Below are 27,933 nucleotides of genomic sequence, written 5' to 3' on the forward strand. Positions count from 1 at the left end.
ATCAAATATCTGTTGTATCCATTTCCAAAAAAAACAAAAACCTCTGATGTATTCTCATTTTTCTATCCGATTTAAATTATAAGAAGATGAAGATTCGTAAAAAATTATACGAGAGAATGCGAGAGAGATGGTAAGTGATCATAGATTGTGTGTTACGAGAGATATGTGTGGGTATTACTACAAGTGTTTGTATGAATGACATTTTTTTTATAAAACATGAATAAGTACATATAAGTTAAAAATTGACTATTATAAATCATATAAAGTCTAGTTTCAAAAAATTAAGAAACCATCTTCTTTATTATTAAGAATGCAATAACAGTTCGTCAATGTCTCCAGTTCTTATAATAGTAAGGAAAAAAATTATTTACTTTACTAAAATGATCTTATGAACAATATACTCATAAAATTTATTCCGTATACATTGTCCAATGCCAAACCTCGTCCATGAAAACACAACACAAGAATAAATATCTGCCAGCTATATTTACTATATACACTGCTTCATTTGCACCACCAACAAGTGAACAAAACTTAGAAACAACCACATGGCAGAAGACAATGAAGCTCATCTAGACCAACATGGTGAAATGACATCTGATCTGATAATGACACACTTTTACAATCTACCACAAGATTGAAGCCCCAACACTGAGAAAAAGTAAATGAAAAAAAGAAAGAAAGGGATCGCTGATGGAAGTGTTAATAGGAATTTGGTGTCGTAGAGTTGCTAACATATTTCTCATTGACAACCGAATCTGGTGAAAGCGGAGGAGGCAAGTTCTTCAGAAGCCCCATATCATCAGATCTGATGTCCACCACATCTGCCTTTTGTATTATAAACTCTTCATTCTTGATTGCTCTCAGAACAGCCACCACTTCTTCCATGGATGGCCTCATATCTTTCTCCTGCTGCAAACACCGAAAGGCCAACTCTGCCACGGCCGTTGTCATTTTCCTTATGGTGAAGTCTTTGTCGAATCCAAGTGAAGGATCAACTAGCTCATTCACTGCATGATTTTGGATCCTGGTTATAGCCATGTTTGCTAAATTGATATCATGCCTGTGCCGGTTGGTGTCCACGGCTTGTAATGATGATATAAGCTCAACCAACACCACTCCAAAGCTATAGACATCACTCTTGTCTGTGAGTTGGTAGCATTGGTAGTATTCAGGATCAACATAGCCAGGAGTACCTTGTGGGGCAGTTGAGACATGGGTCACATCAGTGGGGAACAATCTTGAGAGACCAAAATCGGCCACTTTCACTCGGAATTCGTTGTCAAGGAGAATGTTGTTGGTTTTTACATCTCGGTGTATTATCTCTGAGCGATGGAGGTAGGCTAGTGCATCAGCTGTCTCTATGGCGATGCTCAGCCGAACTGGCCAACTCATCACACAAGAGGTTGATTGTTTTCCGTGAAGATGATCAGCCACTGTTCCATTTGGGATGAATTCGTAAACCAAGAGGAGTTCTCTGCTTCGTCTTGAGGTGCAGCCGAACAACTTCACAAGGTTCTGGTGTCCTAAACCAGTAAGGATCTTAACTTCATTCATGAACTGCTCTACACGCTTGAAATTGTTTTCATAAAGGCGCTTTACTGCAACCACACGGCCATCACGGAGCTTGCCTGGTCAAATTAAAACTCCAAGATTATTTTACGAAATGCAATAACAAACTATTCAAAGTAGGCAGGTATTGGCCTAATTGAGAGTGATGTCAAAAGGGTTATCTTAAAATACCATAGTAAACAGTGCCAAAGCCTCCTTCTCCAAGTTCTTTTGATGGGTCAAAGTTATCAGTGGCTTCCTCTAGTTCAGTGTAACTAAAGACCTCAGTTCCGAAGTAGGTGCTACCCTTTTCAATGTCAGATTTAGAGAGCGCATAGGAGTCAGTGGGGGTGCTTCGAGAGAAATTGGTTGAGGAAGTAATGAGGCTCTTGCTTGATGGGGGTGCAGAAAGGTCTTTGCTCTTGGCTATAGCCGCTCGTCTCTTCCTTCTTAGTATGAGATAATAAGTAAAACCTCCTATAAACATCCCAAGGATGCATGCACCAGCTATTGAGAGGCCTGTAGATGAAACAGAAAGATTGCTCAATTTTTTTTATTCTCAAGACACAATGCCATGTACAATAGATAAACCATCATGAAAATATTACCTACAACTTTTGAAGTTTCCTTTTTCGGTTCTGTAAAAAAAAAAAAGAAAAAAAAAATGTTAGTCAAATCATATATAATCGCTTCAAGTACATATATGTTATATACATGTATACTTATTAGGATTTATAGCTTTCTAGATATGGTGTTTTATCCCATTATCTGGTTATATTTGTGTTTTGACAAATTATTTTTTAGAACAGTATTTTGTAAAATTGTTGACTCATAAATCCCATTTTGATGAAAATATCAAAAAAAAAATTTAACTAAAATCACAAATAATTATTGAAAGCAACAATTTTGAACAAAAGTATAATATTTTGCTTTACAATTATGCTGTTATATTTATTTAATTTTTTTTATCAAAATTAAGTTAAGGGTTTATTTCAATAATTTTACAAAATACAGATACTAAAAAAGTAATTTCTCACAACATAAAATTCAAGTATAATCCCTATATTATATTACGTAAATCTATTGAAAAAATTTAGTATATCGTTAAAGGTACAGAAAGAGATGGCCGAAACGTAAGATATTTAGTTGTCTTTTTTTCCTCGTTGTATAATATATTAAGGGACGTAGAGAAATAAAAATATAAACAAGTGTCCAGAAACCAAAGGCCATGATCTCCCTAGAAGGGCAAAAAGATCCATCAGCATAACTAATTCAATCAAGCAAAGCAAGAGAAAGCGAGCAAGATTTTGGATGTCAAAAATTTTGGATTTATAAATTGTGAAAAGTAATCATTGAAATTTTTCTTTATCAGTTAGGTGATTGTTACTTATTGGAATATGTACACTAATACTAATATACAACCGACAAGGTCAGCGAAATACATTGGCAACGTATCAACAATTCAAATGGACCCGTGTCAGCAAATTTTTACATTTTTTTTAAAAGGAAATTTTTACAAATTCTTTGAGTGCAAAGCTCAAAGATCTAATTTCTAGACAACAAATTCCGGATGTAAACTGACGGGTGTGCCTAAAACATACCACTAATGCATATATCCAAAACAAACAGATTACCAATCTAACACAAGTAGCAGAAAATGTTAAATCTTGTTTCTCTATAACCCTCATTACAATATCATATACAGAGCAAAAAAAAAGACCAAGTACCTACCTGGAGAGGAAGGAACAAACTATACCACCACAATTGCAAATGGGTTTGCTCAAATTAGACTTAGCCATATACAGCTAGCATTTAAGTCCGAGCCAAACTTAATAAATTTGAAAATTCCCTTACATTAATGATCACCAAAATTCATAATCAAAAAGTGAAAATACAAAACCTCAATAGTCAATCTTACTTAGAGCGCTATTAATTGGAAAAAACAAACAACAATCCCAAAATAACGAAAGCTCAAAGTACCTGGCACCGGACAAGGTCTATTCCCACACACGCAAATGTATTTGTTTGTTTTGGAATCAAATCTACACTGCTCAGGCTCAAGGCAATTAGAACAATCATCGTTGTTAGGATTCTTCGGAATGGTATAACTGACGTTAAAGCCCATCATCAAAGCTTCCACAAGCAATGACCGATCATGCAACAATTTACTCGCTATCGATTCCATAATCGGAACCCTAATTCTCTCACCACACTTTATGACTCTCAGAATCGGATCAAACGGAACTGGTCCAACCAAGAAGTAAGAATCCACAAACGAAGGCCTATAATTCTCACACTCGAACTGATTCTCTGGCGTCTCCTTAAACTGAGTGGTATTGCACTTATAGACCATTGTCAAATCGACGTTTCCAGCGCCGGAACTGAATGCGCTGGCTCCGAACGTGGTGTTAACGAATTCACGGGGGCAGGTCTCGTTCCAGAGGTCTAATCGAGCCAATGAAAGAGTCTGATCAGATGAGTTGAGTTGGAGAACTCGGTACTTGACGGAGTTGATTGTCAACTCGGTCAAGTTGTTCACGCAGGAGAGTCGGAATCCCAACAAACCGCAGCGCTCGGGGAGGTCGCCGCCGGTGAAGGGGTAAGAGATGTTAAGGAGGGGGCCGCAGTTGAAGGTCCTATTGCAGTCGGAAGGAGAATCTCTGGAGGCCGTGACATCGCCGGAAACTAGGAAGAAGAAGAGTAGACCGGCGAGGATGACCGGAGAGAGAGGGATTGTGTGCATCGCGGAGGAGTGGAGTGTGGAAGGATGGTTGAGATGGCATTTGGTAATAGGTGATGGGTTAGTGGGGTGACGACGCGCGGGAAACTCGAGAGTTGACTGGCTGTCTTTGGTTGACTGCCTTTCAACAATAATATTTTTAAATTATTATTTGGTGTGACTGAATATGTTTTTTTTTTTAAAAGGAATATGTTTATTTAAATATAATATATGTATATGTCTAACCAATATGTTTTTGCCGTTAGTGGGACATGGCTAATGTGTATTGCTTTTATTTATTTAATTTTATTATGCTTAGTGTTTTGTTAATATAATTGATGTGTCCGTGGGTATTATTTGATAAAAAAACTAATTAAATTAAGAGCTACTAGAAGTCATTGAGAAAAGTATTAAAAAGTAACACAACTATATACTTTATATAACTTTTCTTGATCTACCAATTTTGACTATGGTGAAGCTTGCTTTGGTGATTACTACTAGAGAGAAAATGCGTAATATATATATTTATATATGTGAATATATTGAGGTGGTTATTTTCAAAAGGTGGTTGACAATTTGGCTTGTGTTTTAATAATGAAAACTACATCGTGAAGGCTTTGTAACATGAAAGAAAAGGAGTAAGTTTCATCATACTTGAATTGTGACCACGTGCAATTATATCAACCAAGAAGAGAATTAAGTTTTGACTGAATGATTTAAAAACCATATATAGTTTTTGGAAAATGCCAACAAAATTAATACAGGATTAAAATTTCACAAGCTTCATTTGGTATATTGAGTATTTGGAAGTTGTCTGTGTTCCTGATTTACTGTGCAATATGATAATTTTAAGATGAAGTGAAACTCAAGTTCAGGACCTGATCCACGAAAACGAACAACCTAAGTTTTCTCCCAAGTGAAAGATACTTAGATGAGTAATTTAACATATATGGTTCAAATGTTCTCCTTGTATGACCTAATTAATTTGAAGTTCAAGAAGAACCATACAAAAGCATGACTAATTAGCCGCAAGATGAAAAAAATAGACAGATAAAATAGAGGGGGAAATGAATATATAAAAATATAAGATGCGGGCATTGGTTCTATAGAACAGGTCATCTACCATTCTTATTACCTGCTAGCTTATCCTTGAGATCAGGGCTAGAATTTGATTATATAAATCACCTAACGTCCATGCAGGGATACTAATAGTTAATTAGCCACAATTTTCAACAAAAAAATCGTAGTAATTATTGGACTTGTTATATTTTATTAGAATAATGCAACCCCACTTGGAAAGGAAGGACAAGTTTTGTTTGATCACCAAGACACCAACTACATTAAAAAAAAAAAAAAAAAAGACGATAGGCCTACTATGTTTTTAAGCATTCAAAATGAAATGAATAAGAGATCTTTTTCTATCTAATAAAAGATACTTAGTCGTTGATACTTAGCAAAGATGACGCTAACCTCTTTCTTCTTGTTTACTTTTATATTAAAATTAATTGATCATGAATCAAACAATTTTTTGATTGGATGTAATTCACATCTTTATTTTGATCGATATATTTGTAGTACTTATACTATATACTCTAACAACAAACAAAACAATTTACTTCATTATATTTTAGTGATGCTAAAACACATTTTAACTATTTAAGACAATAATAGAGTTTGTAAATTGAACTATATCATTGAATAGATTTTGTTTAAATTTAATTAATAATTAGTACAGATAAATTACTAATTATTCCGTAAGTATGTATAATGTTTCCATGTAATTTTTTATTTACTTTTTTTGAAAATTTTTGGCCTAAAGGGAAAAATCTACTAGGATAAAGCTCAAGATAGGAAAAAAAAAAGCCACAAGATATTAGTTGTTATTTGTCCCTTTAAGGTTATGGTTGGTTAGCAATTGTCAATATTAATTATTAAAGTAAAATGTGTAAGATTTGATATTAGATTACACTAATAGCAGTATGGCATCTCATTGTGGTATTAGACACATGTAGTGCTCCTTAGCAATTCTCTTGTAAATTGTGTGTGCATATATCTCACCAAATTGATAAAAATCACATTAAATGAGAATATATATATAATTATTAAATATTTATAAAAGAATGCTGGCTATTCTACCTATTATCATTTAAATTAGATGGATTACTCACGATCTTAACATATTATCCCAAAAATAATAACTCTAATTGTGAACCCAAAAAAATTGCTAAACCTACTAGTGTTCTGCATTGAAAAAATATGGAACCTAATCTCTTAAGGCCATCTCCAACCATATCACTAAATTTAATTTTACACCAACACCAAATATGTCTTTATATTTTTTTTCCATTACAATCACAATACGAAAAGTTACACAAAAAAATTATTCTTTATTATTATATTATTTTACTAAAATCATCACAATTATTATATCAAATTATATATTTTAAAAAGATAACACTATAATTTAATTACATGATAATAATACTATAGATGTTTGGTTTGTTTGATTTTAACTTTTAATGTAAGTTTAAGTTTCTAATGTTTTAAGTTTGATTTTAAGTTTGTACTAATGTTTTATTGTATTTTGTTAGATTTTTCTTCAATTAATTCGAGTGTTAATCTTCATTTTTTTATAAGTATATATATTAACTAAAAAGTTTAAAAAATATACAAAATTTTGACTATAATTTAATTAAATTGTAATTAAGAAAAAACTAATAACACTTTTATACACAATATACCCACTCAAAATAAACTAACACAAAATAAATCAATTTCTAAACTTTATTAACATAAATAATAATATATATAAATATTATAAAATATAATATAATAATAATTAAAAAAATAAAAACATATAGATGTGGTAGCTACAATTGACACTATAACTACCACTGCATATATGCATACTTATTGCTACTGGGTTGGAGAGAAATTTGGACAGCATCACCATGATGAGTTGGAGATCGCCTAATAAAGGCTCCTCGTGTTTTTTTTTTCTATATAAGGATTCCTAAAATTAAGAAAATTCCCTGAACTGATAATGAATTATGATTCTGACCATAAATCATGAGCGTCTAATAAGTGACTCATATAATCAAGACGGATGCACACCTACTCAAAAAAAAATTAGATAGTTTGTTTGTTGGCTGGTTTATTTATTTATTTGAATTTCTAGTTTCTTTCAGAAATTTATATATTTGGCTCCCCTTAATTTTATTTTATCTTTTCGGCCCTTTTGATGTAAAACTCCTGCCTCCTCCCTTGCCTATCATGTATTTCTATCATAGTGTGCGTTCTTATGTATGCATGTACCATGAAGCAGAACTTTTACTTGAAGCGTTTAGGTTAAAGAATGATTCAAAGAAACTTGGTTTCAACTTGAATTTTGGAATGCCATGTGAAAATAGACTCAATATTTATGACTGAGAAATTTTCAACATTTTTTTTTAATAGAAAGTCATGGCTTTGGGTAACGAAGTATAATAATAAAGCCTAAATTGACGAAAATGAAGAATTCAATGATTGTTGTGCAGTCAATGGTAAAATATGTGAGGGCATCGTGCTCAAATTGAGCCTAACGATGTGTATGATTGAATTTCTGGGAGTTGTTGCGGTTGAAACTAAGGAAAATTTGAAAAGAACATATTTAGGGCGGAGCTAATTTTCATTAGAACCGATTAAATTGGACGGTATATCAATAAAAATATTTAGTTTTGGCTTATTTCTTATTGCTCAAGAATTGAAGCATTTTATGGGAAAGTTTCAACCAAATGTAGTTGGTTGTATAAATCTAATATAAATCTCTAATTAAAAACAAAATCCTCTGTACCACCTACACCAAAAAAATATCTTAGAATTATTCTACCAAATCCTAAAGTTGTTAAAATTCAAACTCCTATGCCAATCTCACAAGAGACCAAGCAACCAACCCTAAAGAAAAACTATAGGTAATTACATCCACCTTCCGTAGGAGGGATCTTTAAACCAAACAAGGCATTTTGGGGGTAACCTACTACTGTGTATGAAGGATTCTAACTAATCAGTGAAGTTGTTAACTAAAACATCAAATAGAAACTATACCATATATGAATGGCGTTAATATCAGGGGAAGTTAAGTCTATATTTTGTCCTAATTAATTTCTGTTTCAGTTTTCTACTCTCTAATCATCTACGACAAGAAAATAAAGTAAAGATAGATCAACTAAACAAGGCCACCCGTACTGAAAATTGGAATTTGTGAGGCCAAATGAGCAAAATCTATATAGATGATTTGATGAGAACGTACCCGAAGGTGTAGCGGAAAAAGTATCCGATCCACATCTAGCGTTATAAGCTCTGTCTCTGCAGTAACATTTGAATTGCCTTGTAGTATCATCTGATCCACAAACTCCCTCAGACCTTAAACACTCATCACAAAAGCTATTATTTGCATTCCACTCTATTCCAAATCCTGAATTTATGGCACCACTCAGCTCATTTAAAGTTAAATTTGGGGTCTCTAATTTCGTCGCTGCGGAGTCCAGAATACGCAGAACCACACCTTTCCCGCAACTTGGAATATTGGCACTTGCACTCCTCATGGACTCCGTTGCAAAGAAATTAGTAACGCCTGTTGTATCACCGGAGCAACTGAATTGAAATGGAACTTTAGTCATTTCGGTAAATACAGATGAAGGACATCTGTAGTAAAGCGTTAGGTTTTGAGTATCCACACCATAACGAAACAAGGCTGTATTCAACGTGGCTGTTTTGCGATCATCAGAACAGGTGTTGTTCCAGTACTCATCCCGAACCACCGTCAGTTTGCGCTCATCCGATTTGATTTCAATCACTCGATGGTCAAACGAGTCAATCGTCAGCTCCGGTGCTTCCCCGCTGCAATTGAGCTCGAAATCTGGGTGGCCGCAATAGGCCGGTCGGTCCTCTCCCCAGAAAGGATAGCCGAGGTTCTTGAATTTGTCTCCGCAGTTTAAGGGCGTGTTGTTGCATTTTATGTATTGCTCGTTGTCTTGGGCGAATATGGAAGTATGTAGTGTCAAGGTTATGATGATGAAGATGGAGGATGATATATGGGGAAGCATTTTGAGAGAGAGAGAGAGTAGAAGACAGATACAGATAATTTGAAATTATGATAATGTAAAAGAAGTGGGAGATGAAATATTAGTTGTCTGTTCAAATGAGAGCATCATAAGAAAATTAATGGAGTTTGACAAATTAATCTATCTACTAATAAAATTTATGTCAAAGTGGAAGGTTCTAATATTGGGTGAATTTTTATTTATTTTTTTGTAAATTTGTGGCAGTCATTAGCTGAGATTAGGTGACCTAGTCTATTATCTCTAGTCATTCCAATATTTCCTGCGTTTCCATTACGAAATCCAAAAAGAGAGTAAAAACGACACCGTAACTTGAAAATCCTAATAAAGTCAAAGAAATCAGCCTCCTAATTACATCCTTTGCCTTCAAATTAATATTACTCTGACTTCTTCGGATTAACATGACAATTGACCACCCCTTATTAAATGTCGTCAAGCCATGGGTCAGATTCACGTTTAGTTTTTTATGCAAACTGTTGACGCAGTTCTTCGGCAACAGATAATTAAGAGAAGCAGAGAAAGAGATTAGTACTAAAAGTAGAACCGTCACAGATATGAAATCTTTGGGGAAAGAACTAGGTGACTCGAGACACGTTTTTAAGTGGTTCGAAGGTTAAAATCCGTCTACTCCACTAGTCAATATTATTGATATTCTCTGGGTAATTGGTTTACAAAGTATATAGTTCTTAAAAGACTATTTTTCCAACCCCTATCAACTCCCAGGGTCTCCATATTTATAGAAGAAGGCACCTGGAAGTTGGTAGGGAGGTCATCCCGTGACCTTACCATTTGTCATATCAAGTCTGTGATATTCATGATTAATTCCTAAACCTGACACACAAGTGTGGTCTAATCAGTATGGAAGGAGATAATGGGCCGCACGGCCCAACTCGTCCGTGGGTGTCTGAATACGCACGTTCCTGCTGCGTGTCCGAGAAGTCAGGGGGATATCGGACACGTGATGGCAGGAATATGCACGTTTATCTCGCGTGTTGACTTCCCATAGGGTCAGAGCTTCCTGAGAAGCTCGTTACCGGAGCAATCCATAACCCGAGCTTATCCGTCCGTGGTCGCCGGATGTTATTCCCAGCTCCTGGTGCAACAAGTGCGAGCTGGAAACAGGACCCCCTCGAGCTAGAAAGAGCCCGTCCTGGAAATAGAGCCTCTGGCCTGTGGGAGCCTCGGACTAAATCATGTTTAGTCCGAGGCTCGTCCTGTTAAACAGCCCGCGTGAAAACCAGGGCGTACATCTGCCCCCCAAGCTCCTGCTCGTGGTCCATGACGTCAGATATGGGAGACCATAGTAGGGGCTTTTAGACTTCCCCCACAACCCTTCGTATTCCATGCTTTTCGCAGGCGTCTGATACGTGGAACGCCGTGGGTGGCGACGGTACACTCTACGAGAACCGCATTAAATGGCCTAGCCTACTGTCCAGCCGTCGTTTCACATTTCGAGTGGAGGGTCTCCCAAGAGCCTTTTACACGTGATCCTTCCCTTGTATAAAAGGGGGTGGTCATCCCACGCACGGGCCACCTTACCATTCAGAACCTCTCATATTTCCTTCTTTTCTCTTTGACCTTCCGAAGAACAAAACCCTCATTTCCATTGCTCTCATCTTCTCCGTTCACGAAGCTTAAGCGTATGAGTTCCTTCAAAGTCTTGGAGACCACTGTGCCAACGAAGCTCCTACCAGCGCAGCAACCTCGCTCACCATCTAACCATACACTGTAAGTCTTCTGTCCCTGTTTATTTTTGAAAGCATGCCACTGTAGCCTAGGTAAAAAATTTTACTGTAGCCACATGCAGAGGTTTTCTGGGTCGCGCGGATATGGAGGGTGACAGCCCTTCTTAGATTAGGGCACACTTGCCATGGGACATCGTCTTAGAATATGGGTTCCATGGTTCTCTCTTAGGAACAATTTCTGGGTAGGATCCTTAGGAATTTTGGGTGCAAAAACCAGGTAGCTTAGGGAATACGCCTTAAAAGCGGTTTTGCCACGCCTTGCCTGTTGAAACTTTCCCCCCAAGGCAATTTTTTACTCTGAGCCCTCTGACACACGAATTCCGAGTAATCTGGGATCTGTTGAGGGCATAGGCGCGTGTTCCTTGGAACGCGTGGCACCACTCTCCACGGGCTGGGCTTACCCCAGCTCGTGTACTTAATACTTGCTTCACTCTCCTGCTTGGGTCGCCTTTTCTAAAGTGTTTTCTTTTGTTCGATAGGCGACCAGATGGCTCCAAAGAGAAATCTGTCACAGAAGAATGTGGGAAGTTCGTCCTCCCAGCAGGATAAAGGAAAGGCGGTGGTGACCAGCTCGCCAATTCCTCACTTTGGGCCGGCGGTGGAGAAGCAAGCCGAGGTGGCCCCTGACGCGTTTTTCGAGGCGGAGAGAATCGTCTCGAAGATAACCGACCAGGCAAAGATCACCAAAATCCTCCTCAACCACAACATTCCCCTGGGGATGGCCTCCGTGATCGCCCGACCTGCTGCGGATGGGGAGCGGAGCTGCACGCCGCTCGACGAGTCGTTCGCGGCCTGGAGCGGTGAACACTTCAAGGCAGGGGCCTTCCTCCCCCTGGATCAGTATTTTGCTGATTTTCTGAACTATGTGGGGTTGGCCCCATTTCAGCTGCCCCCCAACTCATACCGTCTGCTGGCGGAATTGAGGTATTTGTTCCAAAAGCATGAGTGGGAGGTCCCCACTCCTGCTGATATTCTATATTTCTTTTGCCTCAAAGCCAGCCCGGACCAGCGGGGGCGAGGCGACGGGTTCTATTACTTAACCCGCTTCCCTAACACAGCAGCAGTGATCGAGCTGCCGAGCCATCCAAACGACTTCAAAGACCAGTTTTTCATGTCAACTGGGTTCCGAAACTGCGATCATCACTATTTCAATCGTCCTCATAAGTGATCCTTGATTTAGCTCGCCTTTTGAAGGTTATCTTATTTTAGCTCTTCCCTTATTCCACTTCTGACTTCAACCAACCTTGCAGCCATCTACGCGAGGACCGAAAAGTCTGTGACCCTCGGGGGTCAATACGATACACTGGCGAACTTGCCCCCCAGTGAGAAAGACTACCGCGTGCTCGTGACGGACGAGACGATGGTATTCTGCAAGCTGATTTTCCCAAATCAGACTTTGAATTTGAAAAGGCCCCGGGGGCCTCCCCCAGCTCGTGTCAACAGACCGATCGTCGCGGAGGAGGTCACAGACGACGAAGGCGAGGAAGAAGGTGAGGAAGTTCCTCTGGTGATGAACAGGAAGAGGACCTTGGAGGTCGCCCAGGGGATGAGCGAGGAGAGGGCCCAATCCGGAGCAGCCGCGGGTCCTTCCGGTCAAGGTAACTCTTACTTATTTAAGAACATAGATAGGGCCACTGCAGAGCCCCGGCTGGTTAGGTTCAACCCTAGGCAGCTCGTCCATCGTCACTCAAGGAATCCGGACCTGGACACGCTCTTGCTCCACTGCGTTGACCAGCTCGTCCTGGACAACCAAGAGAGTCGGCCTAAGGGTACCGTAGTAGTAGATAATACCCTAGCCTTTAGGTCGGTCCTTTTTGAGGAGTACGGGACCAACTTACGCACGTGGCCTGCGCTCCAGGGGGGCGTCTATGCTTTGGGGATTAGGCAGTACGTAGGAGAGTCCAGCCCCGAGTCAGAACCGGACCTAGAACCTTCGCCAGTTCGCGAGATAATCGTCCTAGGCTCTTCCAGCTCGGGGGGTAGGGCTCCCTTAGTATTTGCTTTCTTATTGCCTTTGAACCTTTTGTCTTTATTTCTGCATGATTGCTACCTTGTAATAACCATGTTTTTTGTTCTTAGCAGAAGAGATGTCTCAGCCCGGGAATAGTCTGCGGGGCGTTGTGTTCGGTGGGAATCCCCCAGCAGGGCCGAGGTTAAAGAGGCTTCGCGAGTCCAAGAGCTCGGCTGGGGCCTCCACCAAATCCCCGGCTAAGGAGAAGGAGAAAGCCCCGCCATCCCAGGTCGCGGGGGCGAACCTCCCTGTTGCCAGGACAGGGCTCATGCACCCGCCACCCCAACGATCTCCACTAGCCGCCCAGGACGGGGTAATAGAGGTCGGGAATCTGGCCGCGGCAGCCCCGGATGTGCGTATCCAGGTCGACCCCCGGGCTCTGGAGAAGATGCCCGAAGCATTCCGGGGTACGGTGTATGAGTCGGCTAGCTACGCCGTCAGCCATTTCTACAATATCAGGGAGAAGGAGCTCCGGGCCATCGAAACAACGAGCCCGGTCCGAGTTATAGAGTCTGCGATGGACATGACCTTAACGGTAAAGTGCCCCCTTCTTTTAAGGCTTTAACACTCACACGCCGCCTTTTTCCTTCCAGTTTGTTAATTTATCATTCTTTTCTTGCAGGGCATTGCTGCCGCATACAGAGGCATTGTTAGGACCAAGGCCCAGCTCGAGGGTTTGGAAGCTGATTGCCAGACCGCCCTCCAGGAGTCTCAGGAGGCGAGAGACGTGCTGGCGGCCTCTAAAGCCGAGCTAGAGAAGATCCGCTCCGAGAACCAAGAGCTTAAAAACTCCCTGGCCGCATCGCGGACAGATCTTGAGGCGGCGAAGGCCGAAGCCCAGGCCGCCCTGAAAGACGAGCGGGTCGTATCGGAGCAGTCCTTACAAGACCTGTTCTATCACTGCTGGTCCCACAATCCGGACGCGGACTTTTCTTTCATGCCGCCGAACCTCTGGGCATTCTTGTTGCCGCAGCTTCAAGCCCGCCTAAATAAGGAGGTTCCTCCATCGGAGACTGGAGAGGCCTCTGTCGCGGCGGAGCAGGATGAGACCGCGACCTCCAAAGGGCCAACTGATGGAGCTTAGGACACTTCTCGTTTAAGTATTTTGAACTCTTTCTATTGTAATTCTCTTTTTTATGTGAGGCGTTTCCGCCTCGAGACAATTTGCTCAGCCAGTTTGACATATATATTTTTATGCATTTGGTTACAATTCATCTCTTTATTTTTATGTACTTAGTTCGAGTTAACTTTATCCGTATCCCGGGCTCTTTAAAGAAGATCCGAGTTCAACGAATTTTAGTTCACTTCTAAGTTTTCTGACCTGGTTAAGACCAGGAACTTATTTTGAAAAACTTAGTTCGCGTCAACTTTTATCCGTATCCCGGGCTCTTTAAAGAAGAACCACGGTCAACAAATTTTAGTTAACTTCTAAGTTTTCTGACCTGGTTAAGACCAGGAACTTATTTTGAAAAACTTAGTTCGCGTCAACTTTTATCCGTATCCCGGGCTCTTTAAAGAAGAACCACGGTCAACAAATTTTAGTTAACTTCTAAGTTTTCTGACCTGGTTACGACCAGGAACTTATTTTGAAAAACTTAGTTCGCGTCAACTTTTATCCGTATCCCGGGCTCTTTAAGGAAGAACCACGGTCAACAAATTTTAGTTAACTTCTAAGTTTTGTGACCTGGTTAAGACCAGGAACTTATTTTGAAAAACTTAGTTTGCGTCAACTTTTATCCGTATCCCGGGCTCTTTAAGGAAGAACCACGGTCAACAAATTTTAGTTAACTTCTAAGTTTTCAGACCTAGTTAAGACCAGGAACTTATTTTGAGAAACTTAGTTCGCGTCAACTTTTATCCGTATCCCGGGCTCTTTAAAGAAGAACCACAGTCAACAAATTTTAGTTAACTTCTAAGTTTTGTGACCTGGTTAAGACCAGGAACTTATTTTGAAAAACTTAGTTCGCGTCAACTTTTATCCGTATCCCGGGCTCTTTAAAGAAGAACCACGGTCAACAAATTTTAGTTAACTTCTAAGTTTTGTGACCTGGTTAAGACCAGGAACTTATTTTGAAAAACTTAGTTCGCGTCAACTTTTATCTGTATCCCGGGCTCTTTAAAGAAGAACCACGGTCAACAAATTTTAGTTAACTTCTAAGTTTTGTGACCTGGTTAAGACCAGGAACTTATTTTGAAAAACTTAGTTCGCGTCAACTTTTATCCGTATCCCGGGCTCTTTAAAGAAGAACCACGGTCAACAAATTTTAGTTAACTTCTAAGTTTTGTGACCTGGTTAAGACCAGGATAGGACTTAGTTTGTGATAACTCTTATCCGTAGATAAAAATTAACACCTAAGTCGTTAAGGAGACCTGGTTATATCCAGGTACCATATGCCCCCCAAGTAACTGGGAAAGGGTCTTTCGTTGTTACTTTAGAATTACACTTGCAAATAACGAGAAACATTTGATTTTTATTTATACATGGAAGGTGACCTTCTAGGCCTTACAAATGGCTCATTGATAATATTTCTTTAGGTGGATAGCATTCCAAGTCCGCGGGACCGCCCCTCCACCAAGTCGAGCTAACTTATAAGTTCCCTCTTTGATGACTTCGATGACCTGGTATGGTCCTTCCCAGCTTGGTCCCAAAACCCCATCTTTGGGATCTTTCCCGGCCAGGAAAACTCTCCTCAAGACCAAATCACCGACGTTAAAGGCACGTCTTTTGACCTTAGTGTTGAAGTAGCGAGTGATTTTCTGTTGATAATGGGCGAGCTGGAGTTGTGAATCCTCTCGCCTTTCATCCACTAAGTCTAAGGAGTGGCATAAGAGCTTGTGGTTCCCGTCTTGGTCGTAGGACCGGACCCTGTGTGACAGGACCTTCACCTCCACGGGGAGGACTGCTTTACTTCCAAAGGTTAGGGAGAAAGGAGTGTGACCCGTGGGAGTCCGATGTGAGGTCCTATAGGCCCACAAAACTTGGGGGAGCTGTTCTGGCCAGATCCCCTTTGCCTCATCTAGCCTCTTCTTGAGGCTTGCCTTCAGAGTTTTATTTACAGCCTCGACCTGGCCGTTCGCCTGGGGATAGGCCACGGACGAGAAGCTTTTCACAATTCCGTGCCTCTCGCAAAATTCGGTGAATAGATCGCTGTCAAATTGAGTACCATTGTCGGAGACGATCTTTTTAGGTAGGCCAAATCGACATACGATGCTTTTAACCACGAAGTCTAGCACCTTTTTCGATGTTATTGTCGCCAACGGTTCTGCTTCGGCCCACTTGGTGAAGTAGTCAATGGCTACCACGGCGTAACGGACCCTGCCCTTTCTGGTGGGCAGGGCGCCTATTAGATCTATCCCCCAAATGGCGAAGGGCCAGGGAGACGAAATCATTTTTAGCTCGGTCGGAGGAGCTCGCGCAACCGCGGCGAACCGCTGACACTTGTCGCACTTTTTTACATATGAGATCGAGTCTTTGGACAGAGTCGGCCAGTAATAACCCTGCCGAAGGATCTTCAAGGCCAGGCTTTGCCCCCCAGCGTGATCTCCGCAGAACCCGTCATGAACTTCTTGCAGGATGGCCTTCGCTTCACTTGGAAGAACGCACCGGAGGAGAGGTAAGGAATGCCCACGTCGGTACAACACCCCCTCGACTAGCGTATACCTCAGAGCTTGATAAAGGACTCGTCGTGCGCCGTTGCGCCCTTCGGGTAATTTTCCCTCGACGAGGTACTCAACAATGGGAGTCATCCAGGTCGGCCTGATGTCAATCATTTCAATATCTGCTCGATCTCCGTCTATGCTGGGTTTCTCCAAGAACCCAACTGGCACCAACCCCAGGGTTTCTGTCTCTCCCGAGGTGCCGAGCTTGGCGAGAGCATCTGCGTTGGCGTTCTACTCCCGAGGTATCTGTTCGATCGACCCTTGCCCAAACGCAGACAGTTCGGATTTTACCTTAGCCAAATAGGAGGCCATCTTGGGACCCCGCGCCTGATACTCGCCTAGAACCTGATTCACCACGAGCTGGGAGTCGCTGAAGCATTGGACAGAGCTTGCCTTTAGCTCACTAGCTATCCTAAGTCCAGCTAACAAGGCTTCGTACTCTGCCTCGTTGTTAGACGCCTTGAACCCGAACCTCAGTGCCGAGTGGAATCTATGCCCCTCTGGGGATATCAGAATGATTCCGGCCCCGGAGCCGTTCTCGTTGGATGAGCCATCAACGAAGATCTTCCACGATGAACTTGAGGAGGCGACCTGAGGTGAGTCTTCTGATGGGATCTCATGGAATCCCGCGCATTCTGCCACGAAGTCGGCCAAGGCTTGACTTTTTATGGTAGTTCGGGGAGTATAGAAAATCTCGAACTGACTGAGTTCGACCGCCCACTTCAGCAAGCGTCCCGAGGCTTCAGGCTTTTGCAAAACCTGCCTTAAAGGCTGATCGGTCATGACGTGTACAGAGTGGGACTGGAAGTATGGTCTGAGTTTTCGCGAGGCTGTGATTAGGCAGAACGCCAATTTTTCCATCAATGGGTACCTTGACTCAGCTCCGAGGAGTCTCTTGCTGATGTAATAAACCGGTTTCTGAGCCTGGTCCTCTTCTCGCACCAGAACAGCACTAGCTGCGTCCTCAGTGACGGCCATGTAGAGGAAAAGAGGTTCTCCTACCTTGGGCTTCGACAGCACAGGCGGCTCAGCCAGGTGCGTTTTTAGGTCGAGGAATGCGCTTTCACACTCTACTGTCCATTCGAACTTCTTGTTTCCCCGGAGCAGGTTGTAGAAGGGCAAACACTTGTCGGTCGATTTGGAAATGAATCGGTTCAGTGCTGCCACTCTTCCTGTGAGGCCTTGGACATCTTTCCGCGACCTGGGGGAAGGAAGCTCGAGCAGTGACCTAATCTTGTCGGGGTTTGCCTCGATTCCTCGGGTATTGACTATGAAACCCAAGAATTTCCCCGATGCGACACCGAAAGTGCACTTCTGAGGATTGAGCCTCATGCCATATTCTCGCAGTATGTTAAAGCATTCTTCCAGATCGGTGACGTGGTTGCTGGCAATCTTTGACTTGACAAGCATATCATCGACGTACACTTCCATGTTTTTCCCGATCTGGTCCGCGAACATTCTATTTACCAGCCTTTGGTAGGTAGCCCCGGCATTCTTAAGACCGAACGGCATGACCTTATAGCAATAGACATTAGTCGGGGTCATGAAGATAGTATGATCCTGGTCTGCTGGATTCATCGCGATCTGATTGTAGCCCGAGTATGCGTCCATGAAGGACATGAGCTCGTGCCCCGCCGTGGCATCCACCAGCTGATCGATCCTTGGTAATGGAAAGCAATCCTTGGGGCAGGCTTTATTCAGGTTGGAAAAGTCGATACAGGTCCGCCACTTCCCATTGGGCTTTGGAACTAACACGGGATTGGCAACCCAAATGGGAAATCTGGCTTCGCGGATAAAGCCACATTTTTTGAGCCAGGCTACTTCTTCTTCAAGGGCTTCGCCTCGGGTTGTCCCTAAACGCCTCTGCTTTTGAGACTTGGCCGGGACGCTTTTGTCTAGGTGGAGCGTGTGCATGATTATGCTCGGACTGATCCCTATCATGTCCTCGTGCGACCATGCGAATACGTCCAGGTTTTTCCGCAGAAACGCAGTCAGTTCCGCCTTTCTTCTATCGCAGAGGTTCTTTCCGAGCTTAACCGTCCGTGACGGGTTTTCTTCATCGATGCCTACCTCCTCGAGCTCTTCAATAGCTTGGAGCTCGGACCTGTCCTCGCCTACTCGGGGGTCAATGTCCTCACTTAGGGCGAGCTTTTCGTCTTCGGAAACCCAAGGTTTTTCAATCTCAGGAGCCGCCTTGGGTCCCTGAGATTCCTCTTCATCCTGAATGCCCATCGTCACCTGCCCGGGTTTAGATTTTCCCTTCATGGAAATGCTGTAGCATTCCCTGGCAGCGAGCTGATCGCCCTTGATCGTACAGATCCCTGTTGAAGTAGGGAACTTCATGGCGAGGTGTCGGACGGACGTGATAGCTTCGAAAGCAACGAGCGTAGGTCGGCCCAAAATTGCATTGTAGGCAGCGGAGCAGTCAATGACTACGAATTCGAGTAGTTTGGACACTGTTCGGGACTCGTCTCCGAGGGTGATCACCAGCTCAATCGTCCCTATCGCTGCTGATCCTTCCCCTGAAAAACCATATAGCATCATCGAGGTTGCCTTCAGCTCGGAGACGGTCAGACCCATTTTTTCTAAGGTGGACCGGAATAGGAGGTTCACCGAGCTCCCATTGTCCACTAACACTCTCCTTACTCTCCGGTTGGCGAGCTGGACTGCTACGACCAAGGGATCGTTATGAGGGAATTGGACATGGCTCGCGTCTTCCTCCGTGAAAGTGATCGGTTGTTTCTCTAATCTTTGTTGTTTTGATTGACGCTGTTCCGGGACGAACTCCGCTCCATTGTGGGCCTTCAACTCATTCACATACCTCTTCTGGGCGCCTTTGCTCGTGCCAGCCATGTGTGGTCCTCCAGAGATGGTGGAAATCTCTCCCTCGACCACGGGGGGAAGGACGTCCTGATCTACCCGAGGTCCAGGTTGACTGGCTGGGATCTCCGGAGCGGGTTGACTTGTCGGGACCCTGTTCCGCGAGTATTGCGCCAACGGACCTGCTCGGATGAGAGTCTCGATTTCATCTTTGAGGTGCATGCAGTCGTCGGTATTGTGCCCGACGTCGTTATGAAAACGGCAGAATTTGGAAGCGTCTCTCTTTCCCTTGGGGTGTTTTATTGGCTCCGGCCTTTTCCAGGGGACTCGCGTAATGTTGGCCAGGAAAATATTCTCTCTGGTCTGGGTGAGCTCGGTATACGTTGCGAACACGGGCTTGAATTTATCCGCGGACTTATTCTTCTTTTGACCGTGCTGGCTGTTCTCACCATTTCCTTTTCTTTTGCTGCCACCGGTCTGGTTACTCTGCGCGACGTCGGGAGTCGCCACTACGATCTATGTTCCCGTCCCAGCGGGCTTCTCGAGGACCTGGCTGGTCCCCGCGGCTGAAGCTTCAGCTTCTTCCAAGTTTATCCACTCCTGGGCTCTGTTAAGGAATTCACTAACCGAGCTGACCCCCCTCCTTTGAATATCCTTCCACAGATCTCCGCCTACTAGGATCCCGGTCCTCATAGCCATGAGTTTGGAGCTGTCGTCGGCGTCTCTGGCTCGAGCAGCGACATTTGCAAATCTGCTCAAGTAGGCTTTTAGCGTCTCTCCAGGTTGCTGTCTCACGTTAGCTAGGGAGTCGGCCTGGACTCGGGCGGCCTGAGAGGCGCGGAATGCCCTCTTGAAGTCAGCCGAAAAGGTCTTCCAAGAGCTGATTGACTGCCTTTTACTTTGTTTGAACCACTGCCTGGCAGGTCCAGTTAGGGTGGAAGGAAAGATCAAGCAACGAAGCTCTGGCCCGATGTTATGAGCCATCATTAGGGTGTTGAACATCCCTAAGTGGTCAGACGGGTCTCCATCCCCGTTGAACTTTGACAAGTGGGGCATACGAAAGCCAGAAGGGTATGCCGTTGCTGCTATATTGGGGGCAAAGAGTTCCATCTCATCCCCTGAATCATATTCGTCTTTTTCTTTTTCCGATAGGAGCTTCTTCATCAGCTCCTCCATCTGAGTTAAGCGCTCTAGGGTCTTGTCCTGAGATCCTGGGTTATTCCAGGGCTGTTCACCAGCTCCGGACCCGTTGTACATATTAGGCGGGTTGTTGCCCCTCCTATCTTGAGATAGGTCATTTGGGGCATTCCCGCCGTTACGTACTTCGGATCGGACCCCAACTGAGCGGGCCTGGCTACCATCCCTAACTCGATCCTCTTTGTGAGAGTTGAGGCGATCTCGAAGGTCGCCTCCATGGGTAGTATGGTGACTTTGTGCTGAACTTAGTCGCTGTCGCAGGTCTCCTCCCGAAAGATCACTCCGTGCACTACCGGTCCAGTGACTCCTGCCGGACAGGCTCGAGGTGCGTCTTTGGCGGCTCCGACCTAATCCTTCCCCCGGCACCCTGCTGCGCCGGGAAGGCCCGGCCGATGGCGGGTCACTCCTACTATTTCCGTAGGTCGGGATGTCTCGGACGGGCTGAGGAGACGGGTATCTGATGGGAGAAGGAGGATGCCTGACCGGAGAGGCGATCCTAGTGCCGTCCGGATGGACTAAATTTGGTGGGGGCCTCTCGGCCCTGCCAGCTTGCTGGTTTCGCGCTGGGCGAGCTGGACGAGGAACTGGACGTTCTTCGGGGACGGGCTGACGTCTCCGGATCTCCTCGGCCCTTCTTTGGGAATTTCCTCGATCTCTTCTGGGCATCCTCGAGGAAGGCTGAGAGCTAGGGGTTGACGTCCTAACCGAACGGCTGTACTGCTGCTGTTCGGTCCGAGGCATTTCCCTGAAGTTCGCCTCTTGATGGCGTGGTGAAGGGGTGGAGTTGGCTGCAGGGAGTCTACCCGAACGGCTATGCCTGGATCGATTACTCCGGCGAGACTTAGGAGCCTCGCCTTGCCTCTCTCCAACGTTACTGTTGGTTGTGAGAGGGGGTAGTCGACTCAGAATATCCTGGATTTGCTGACCAGCTGCTGCTAGCTGGCTCCTCAGCTGAGCATTCTCCATCTCCACCGCAGTGTAATAACATGGATTCGGATTAGGCGGTCGGGGCGCCGAACTACCAGTGTCGTCTTGGCCGGCCGGCTGCTTTCCTGGCCTCTGCTGGACTTCAGGAACTTGCTCATCAGGGAGGGCAACATGGCGGGCCTCCTGCCCATCATGCTGTTCTGTCTCGTTGCCATGTTTGGATCGAGTGGTCACCATAGTTGTATGTTTGTGGTAGTACTAATCGGACTTGCTCTCAATGAAAGCACCAAATTGTTGACGCGGTTCTTCGGCAACAGATAATTAAGAGAAGAAGAGAACGAGATTAGTACTAAAAGTAGAACCGTCACAGATATGAAATCTTTGGGGAAAGAACTAGGTGACTCGAGACACGTTTTTAAGTGGTTCGAAGGTTAAAATCCTTCTACTCCACTAGTCAATATTATTGATATTCTCTGGGTAATTGGTTTACAAAGTATATAGTTCTTAAAAGACTATTTTTCCAACCCCTATCAACTCCTAGGGTCTCCATATTTATAGGAGAAGGCACCTGGAAGTTGGTAGGGAGGTCATCCCGTGACCTTACCATTTGTCATATCAAGTCTGTGATATTCATGATTAATTCCTAAATCTGACACACAAGTGTGGTCTAATCAGTATGGAAGGAGATAATGGGCCGCACGGCCCAACTCGTCCGTGGGTGTCTGAATACGCACGTTCCTGCTGCGTGTCCGAGAAGTCAGGGGGATATCGGACACGTGATGGCAGGAATATGCACGTTTATCTCGCGTGTTGACTTCCCATAGGGTCAGAGCTTCCTGAGAAGCTCGCTACCGGAGCAATCCATAACCCGAGCTTATCCGTTCGTGGTCGCTGGATGTTATTCCCAGCTCCTGGTGCAACAAGTGCAAGCTGGAAACAGGACCCACTCGAGCTAGAAAGAGCCCGTCCTGGAAATAGAGCCTCTGGCCTGTGGGAGCCTCGGACTAAATCATGTTTAGTCCGAGGCTCATCCTGTTAAACAGCCCGCGTGAAAACCAGGGCGTACACAAACAAATTCTACCCTCAAGCCCATATCATTAGACATGAAACAATAAATAAACAAAGAAAATTTATTTTGTTTCTAGAACCAAAAAAATTTATCATAATGGAGAGAACAAAAGCAGTTGACTGCTAGGGTGATGCAATTGGTGCAACAATCATGGAAGCATCTCCTAGTGTAAAAAAAAACTTAGGGAAATATTTAGCCCATCTTAAAAAAATATATTAATTTGATACATTAATAATTAATATATTATTATTAATTATTATAATTAAATAATTGATAATTAATGATCAACTATATATTATTTTTTATTAACAAATTTCTTAGAGTACATAATTGAATAATAAAAAAATTAATTTATGTATGTTTTTCATAAATATTAAATGAATTGTTGATTTTTGTTTTATTAATTTGCATCTTATAAATTGGAATATAATTACAAATATTAGGTAAAATATAATATTAACTCTTTATTTTTTTGATAAATTTGACACAATTATCTTGTATTAGAGATGGGGTCAAAGATTTCAACGAATTTTATTGTCACAAGATTAGAATTTAAAGGCTTAGACAACAATTTTATTTGTGCTTTTAAACTGTTCTCCTAACAAATAGCTGCAGCGTGTAAAATAAGATAGATTTTTCTATTGTGCCAACTGCTAACTGCCAAAATATGGACGTCACCCAATTAAGTTATTTTTATTACCAGACAAATGAATACAGCATAAAGAAAAGCTTACTTTTGCTGATTGATCTAAGGGCAAGATCATAGTGATGTAGTAGCTTATAAACATAAATTGATTTATGGATTTGGAACGAGAAAATAGATACCTTCTGTCATATTTAAATATGTCCAGCCTAAACGCGATTTCTTGTTATATGTAGAACAAGGTCAAATTTTTGAAGCTCAGAATCATAATAAATAGAGAATGATCTCTGTAATTGTTCGGCCAATTAAATGGTGATTCTAGTACGTTATTGCTCGGCAGACAAGTTCGAATGATGTTTCGAATTGGGTATTTGAAAGATTAATGGCTACATTTGGTGTACTGGAGGGATCATCGATGAACAACGGAACATATGGCAAGTTAGATTGAAGATTATGGAAATGGAGAGAGGACTAAAAGAAAATTCTGTTCTTTTTCCTTTTTCTTTCTATATTTTTCTAACCTATGTTTGGAGCTTGGATTTTATTGTAAAAAGAGAGGAACAAAAAAATCTTTACCAGTATTTAGGTAGAGTATTTCTTTATATTTTAATTTTTTACTAGATTGAAATTTTTGACAATAAAACTGGTAAAGAAAATTCATGTCGTAATTTGGAAAATGTTAGAGAGATGCAAATATTAAAATCAAGAGAAAACGTAATTAGGGAAATTTGACAATAGATCAAGAATGAACTTTTGATACCGTGTAATGAGCAAAAGTATTGCTAATGGCAGTTGATGTAGGAGAATTTATCTTATTTCGGTTGTTTTAGATTTGTTTGTCAATTTAATTAGCTCTAATTTTGATCTTTATTTATAGTTGTTTAGTGCATTTTCTTACTATTTCAGGCATAGTTTTAAGAGGGGATAAATACTTCTCTTGGATCATTTGTATTAGGATCTTGAATATTTAAGATTTTTAGAAATAGAATAGAAGTCATCCTACTGTGTCACATTAATCACATTAGTGACTCAGGGTAAGCAATTGTTGCTTACCATCACAATTTAGTGAGTAACCAATAGTAACTTAATGGGTGAGTATTGTTTAAATAATTTGGCTCTTTATTGATTGCTTACAAACAGAACATTTTAAATACGACTTAAAAAAAATACCAAAATGTGAGTAAATTTGCTATTTTTTGGGTAGAAAAATGCATATGTAAATTTATGAGTTGTGGTACCAAGGATGGGTTTGGGCAGGTGTGCCCTAGTAGAGTTTTAGCAGGCTAGTATTAGTTGGGCCTCTCTCAGACCACCTTAGATCCCTTCATAAATGCCCTCATATTTACGTGCCCAAACTTTCTCTAATATCCAAAATATTTTCTTTTAAGAAGAAACATAAAAGTTAAAAGTTGACTCTGACTCGGTACGTGCAATACGCATGTTAAGTTAAACAAACTAAAATACAGTTTCCTAACCCGAACTTATCGAGCATTAAAATATAAATAAATATACAAATATCCATTGGAAAATTTAGGGCATTATTTTTGTCAGATTTTTTTATATGCTTGTAATATAAAGTGTCTGAAAATTGATCTCGGCAACTTAAATTATTTTAAAAAATTGATGGCATGCCAAAGTATAGTGTTTTGTTTTTAGCTAAAATATGTGTTACTTGTGTAATGAAAGTCAACACGAAAATTGAAGCGCATTTACACAACGAACACATATCTCTAAATACAATGTGAAGTAGAAAGTAAAGCACAGGTTTGTTGGTAGATAAAGTCTAAGATATATTCACCACCTACCAGAAAGTGAGCACTGTGACTAAAGCTTAGAGCACTCCCAATATATGAACTAAAATGTATTATTCTTTATAATATAAAAAAATAATAATTAAGTAGTCTTCCAATAGATGATGTAAAGTTGTATTTTTTTACCTAAATGATTAATATTTATCTATATGTAGTGAAACACTATTCATCAAGCTATAAATATATATATATATATATTTATAAACTTTTGTATATATATGAGTATGATACTATTATATTTAATTATTTTATTTATTAAAATGAATAAAATATTTAAAAAAATATAATATATAAATGATGTAAAGAAAAAATAGAGAAGCAGATGTATGGTATAATGTAAAAGTTTGAAGTAAATTATACAAATGTATGTTTTGGTGATATATTTTGTAATATACTTTCTCTATATTATTTAGCTAAAACTCATAAAAACATCTTCCATCAGCTCCTTTATACATATATTTATAATAGCTATGCATAAACTCTAATTAATCCATATCTACATTTATATAATATTTACATATCTTTTATAAAATATTTTAATATTATTATTTTTCTTTATAAGCTTTATCTTTTCGTTTAGTATATATTTATTATTTCTTTTTTATTTTTTAATTATTTTATTTTACTTTAAGTAATAAAATAGGTTTAAAGATATAATATTTAAATGATGTAGAGAAATATATAAAGAAGTTGATGTATGATAATAATGTAAAATTTAAGGATAAAATAGAAAAATGTGTATTTTGATTAATTATTTAAAAAAATGGAGTAAGGGTGCTCCTATTTATGATGAGGAATATTACATATGCTAGTTATTTCAAAACGCGTTTACATTCAAAGGCGAGAGCGACAAGTTATCTAACCGATCTGAGAAGTTCATGAATTAGGCAAAATGATCCCTAAACAATCCTTTATTCTAACATCTAAGACTAACAAGTCTCGAGATTTTCACATAAAATATTAATAGTCAGAAAGTGCAAGTAGACGCTACAAACATGTTATTTTAAATATCAGTTCATTAACTAATATTGTTGTTTCGTGTGTAACAAACTTTGACCAAGTCTAAAAATAGTGTTGGGGTCTGGTTCGGCTAAAAGAGTTCAGTCACACCGTAGAAATGGAAAAAAAGAACGGAAAGTAGGAAGAAGCCTCGGCCATGGACTTAAAAAATTTGTATTAATAACAGCCTGCTTTTACCTAATTTATGGAAACACATGTCATTGCCTATTACCGAATTAGTCTATGTCTAGGACTGCATATCTTTTAATTGTTTGGTTACCAATATTAGTAATGTATTATGAGCATATAATCATCATCATTAGGATAAGGGTTTTTTTCTTGTGTGTTTTATGATTATACAGTTTTGAAGGGACCAAGAGCCATCGTTTTGAAAAATGAATGTATTTAAAGGCACGTACAATCATAATAAATAAAAGAAAAGCAACACATAATTAGTGGGAAAACAAAGACATGAAAACTAGCTAGCAATGAGTCAAAATCAATACGTACCTGAATTAGTGGGCGTTCCAATTTGTGTGCCTCCAGATTCCGGTGGGCTCGCACATACGTCCTTGAGCCCTGGAGATTGATCACCGCGGCAGTAACATGTCGTTCGATTAACTTCCAAGTCGTATCCACAAACCCCTGAAGAGTTCCTACACTTTTCACACGCTTCAAAATCCACCTTGTACTCAACAGGGTAACCCTCTTTCAGATTCTCTTCTATTAACGAAGAATTCATAAAATCACGGTAACTGCTTACAGGATCAGAAACCCTCACAGTAACCCTCGAACGACAAGAAAAATCATCTCCGTTGTTTTTCAAAGTAGTACTATTTCCTGGCAATATAAACGCTTTCTCAGTAGGATTACAATCGAACCAACCGAATATGCTGCCACTAGTATAATTACAGCCGTAGAAAATTGTGATATCTTCGGAGGGTCCGGCGTATTCGAAGAGTTCCGTATCCAGAGTGCTGTTCCCATATTGTGGCGAACAAAGTCCATTGTTCAAGAAGTCAACTCTAGCGATTTTAAGGACTGGTGATACTTTCTCAATCTCCAGAACTTGGTATTTGATTTCCTTGATCTGAATGGTGGCATTGTTTTCCTCACAACTGAGCTTCAGTTTAGGGTGACCACAATATTCAGGCCTGTCTTCTCCCCAGAAGGGAAAATCCACATCGCTGATGCTCCCACAACGGTATTTCTTACTGCTACATTCCGAGTATAAATCCAAACTGAAGCACAGATGAAATTGTTTGAATACCAAGAAGAGGAGTAGGCAAAACGAAATCAACAACTGTTTGTTAATCATTTCTGGGCCGGGCGGCAAAAGAAGGAACCGAATTGTTGTGGTTAGGTAGGGGCAGTGATTAAGTTGAGGAGTACAATTTGAAGAATGACTAAAAACAAAGGACACATATAAGAAAATATTAGGAGAATTTTCATTCAAGGGGTACAAAACAACCAATAATATTTTGTTATGTATATTCAATGAAAGTGAATGAGACGGGATAGCGAAAGACTTGGAATTTTAGGTGCTTATTTGACTTATTATCAGTTTCACTCAATTAATAGTCTCTCTTTCATCTCTTTTCGAACTTTGACTTTAATTTGTTTGTTTGGCTTCATTCAAAGATATGTGTATAATCTTCCACATTAGTCACCACTTTGTCTTT

The 27,933-nt window shown here is 41.2% G+C and overlaps 1 protein-coding gene across 1 annotated transcript; it reads right to left on the reverse strand.

Annotated features, from left to right (window-relative positions):
• Positions 1–398: 398 nt before the first annotated feature.
• Positions 399–27,651, reverse strand: LOC133818521 (LEAF RUST 10 DISEASE-RESISTANCE LOCUS RECEPTOR-LIKE PROTEIN KINASE-like 1.4). Its single transcript, XM_062251438.1, has 5 exons — positions 26,762–27,651; positions 8,559–9,281; positions 2,160–2,189; positions 1,744–2,070; positions 399–1,631 (listed from the first exon to the last, which is right to left on the reverse strand). Exons 1-5 carry the CDS (start codon positions 27,567–27,569, stop codon positions 703–705), a joined length of 2,817 nt encoding a protein of 938 aa, XP_062107422.1. The 5' UTR covers positions 27,570–27,651; the 3' UTR covers positions 399–702.
• Between the last annotated feature and the right edge of the window lie 282 nt (positions 27,652–27,933).

This window comes from Humulus lupulus, chromosome 2 (genome assembly GCF_963169125.1).
Source record: "Humulus lupulus chromosome 2, drHumLupu1.1, whole genome shotgun sequence".
NCBI classification, from domain to species: Eukaryota; Viridiplantae; Streptophyta; class Magnoliopsida; order Rosales; family Cannabaceae; genus Humulus; species Humulus lupulus.

Coding starts and splice junctions, on each gene's coding strand:
- LOC133818521 (XM_062251438.1), bottom strand. CDS start 27,569: ATGATTAACAAACAGTTGTTGATTTCGTTTTGCCTACTCCTCTTCTTG. Junction 9,282..26,761: donor TGGAACGCCCACTAATTCAG/GTACGTATTGAT, acceptor TATTCGCCCAAG/ACAACGAGCAATACATAAAA. Junction 1,632..1,743: donor CTTTGGCACTGTTTACTATG/GTATTTTAAGAT, acceptor TAATTTGACCAG/GCAAGCTCCGTGATGGCCGT.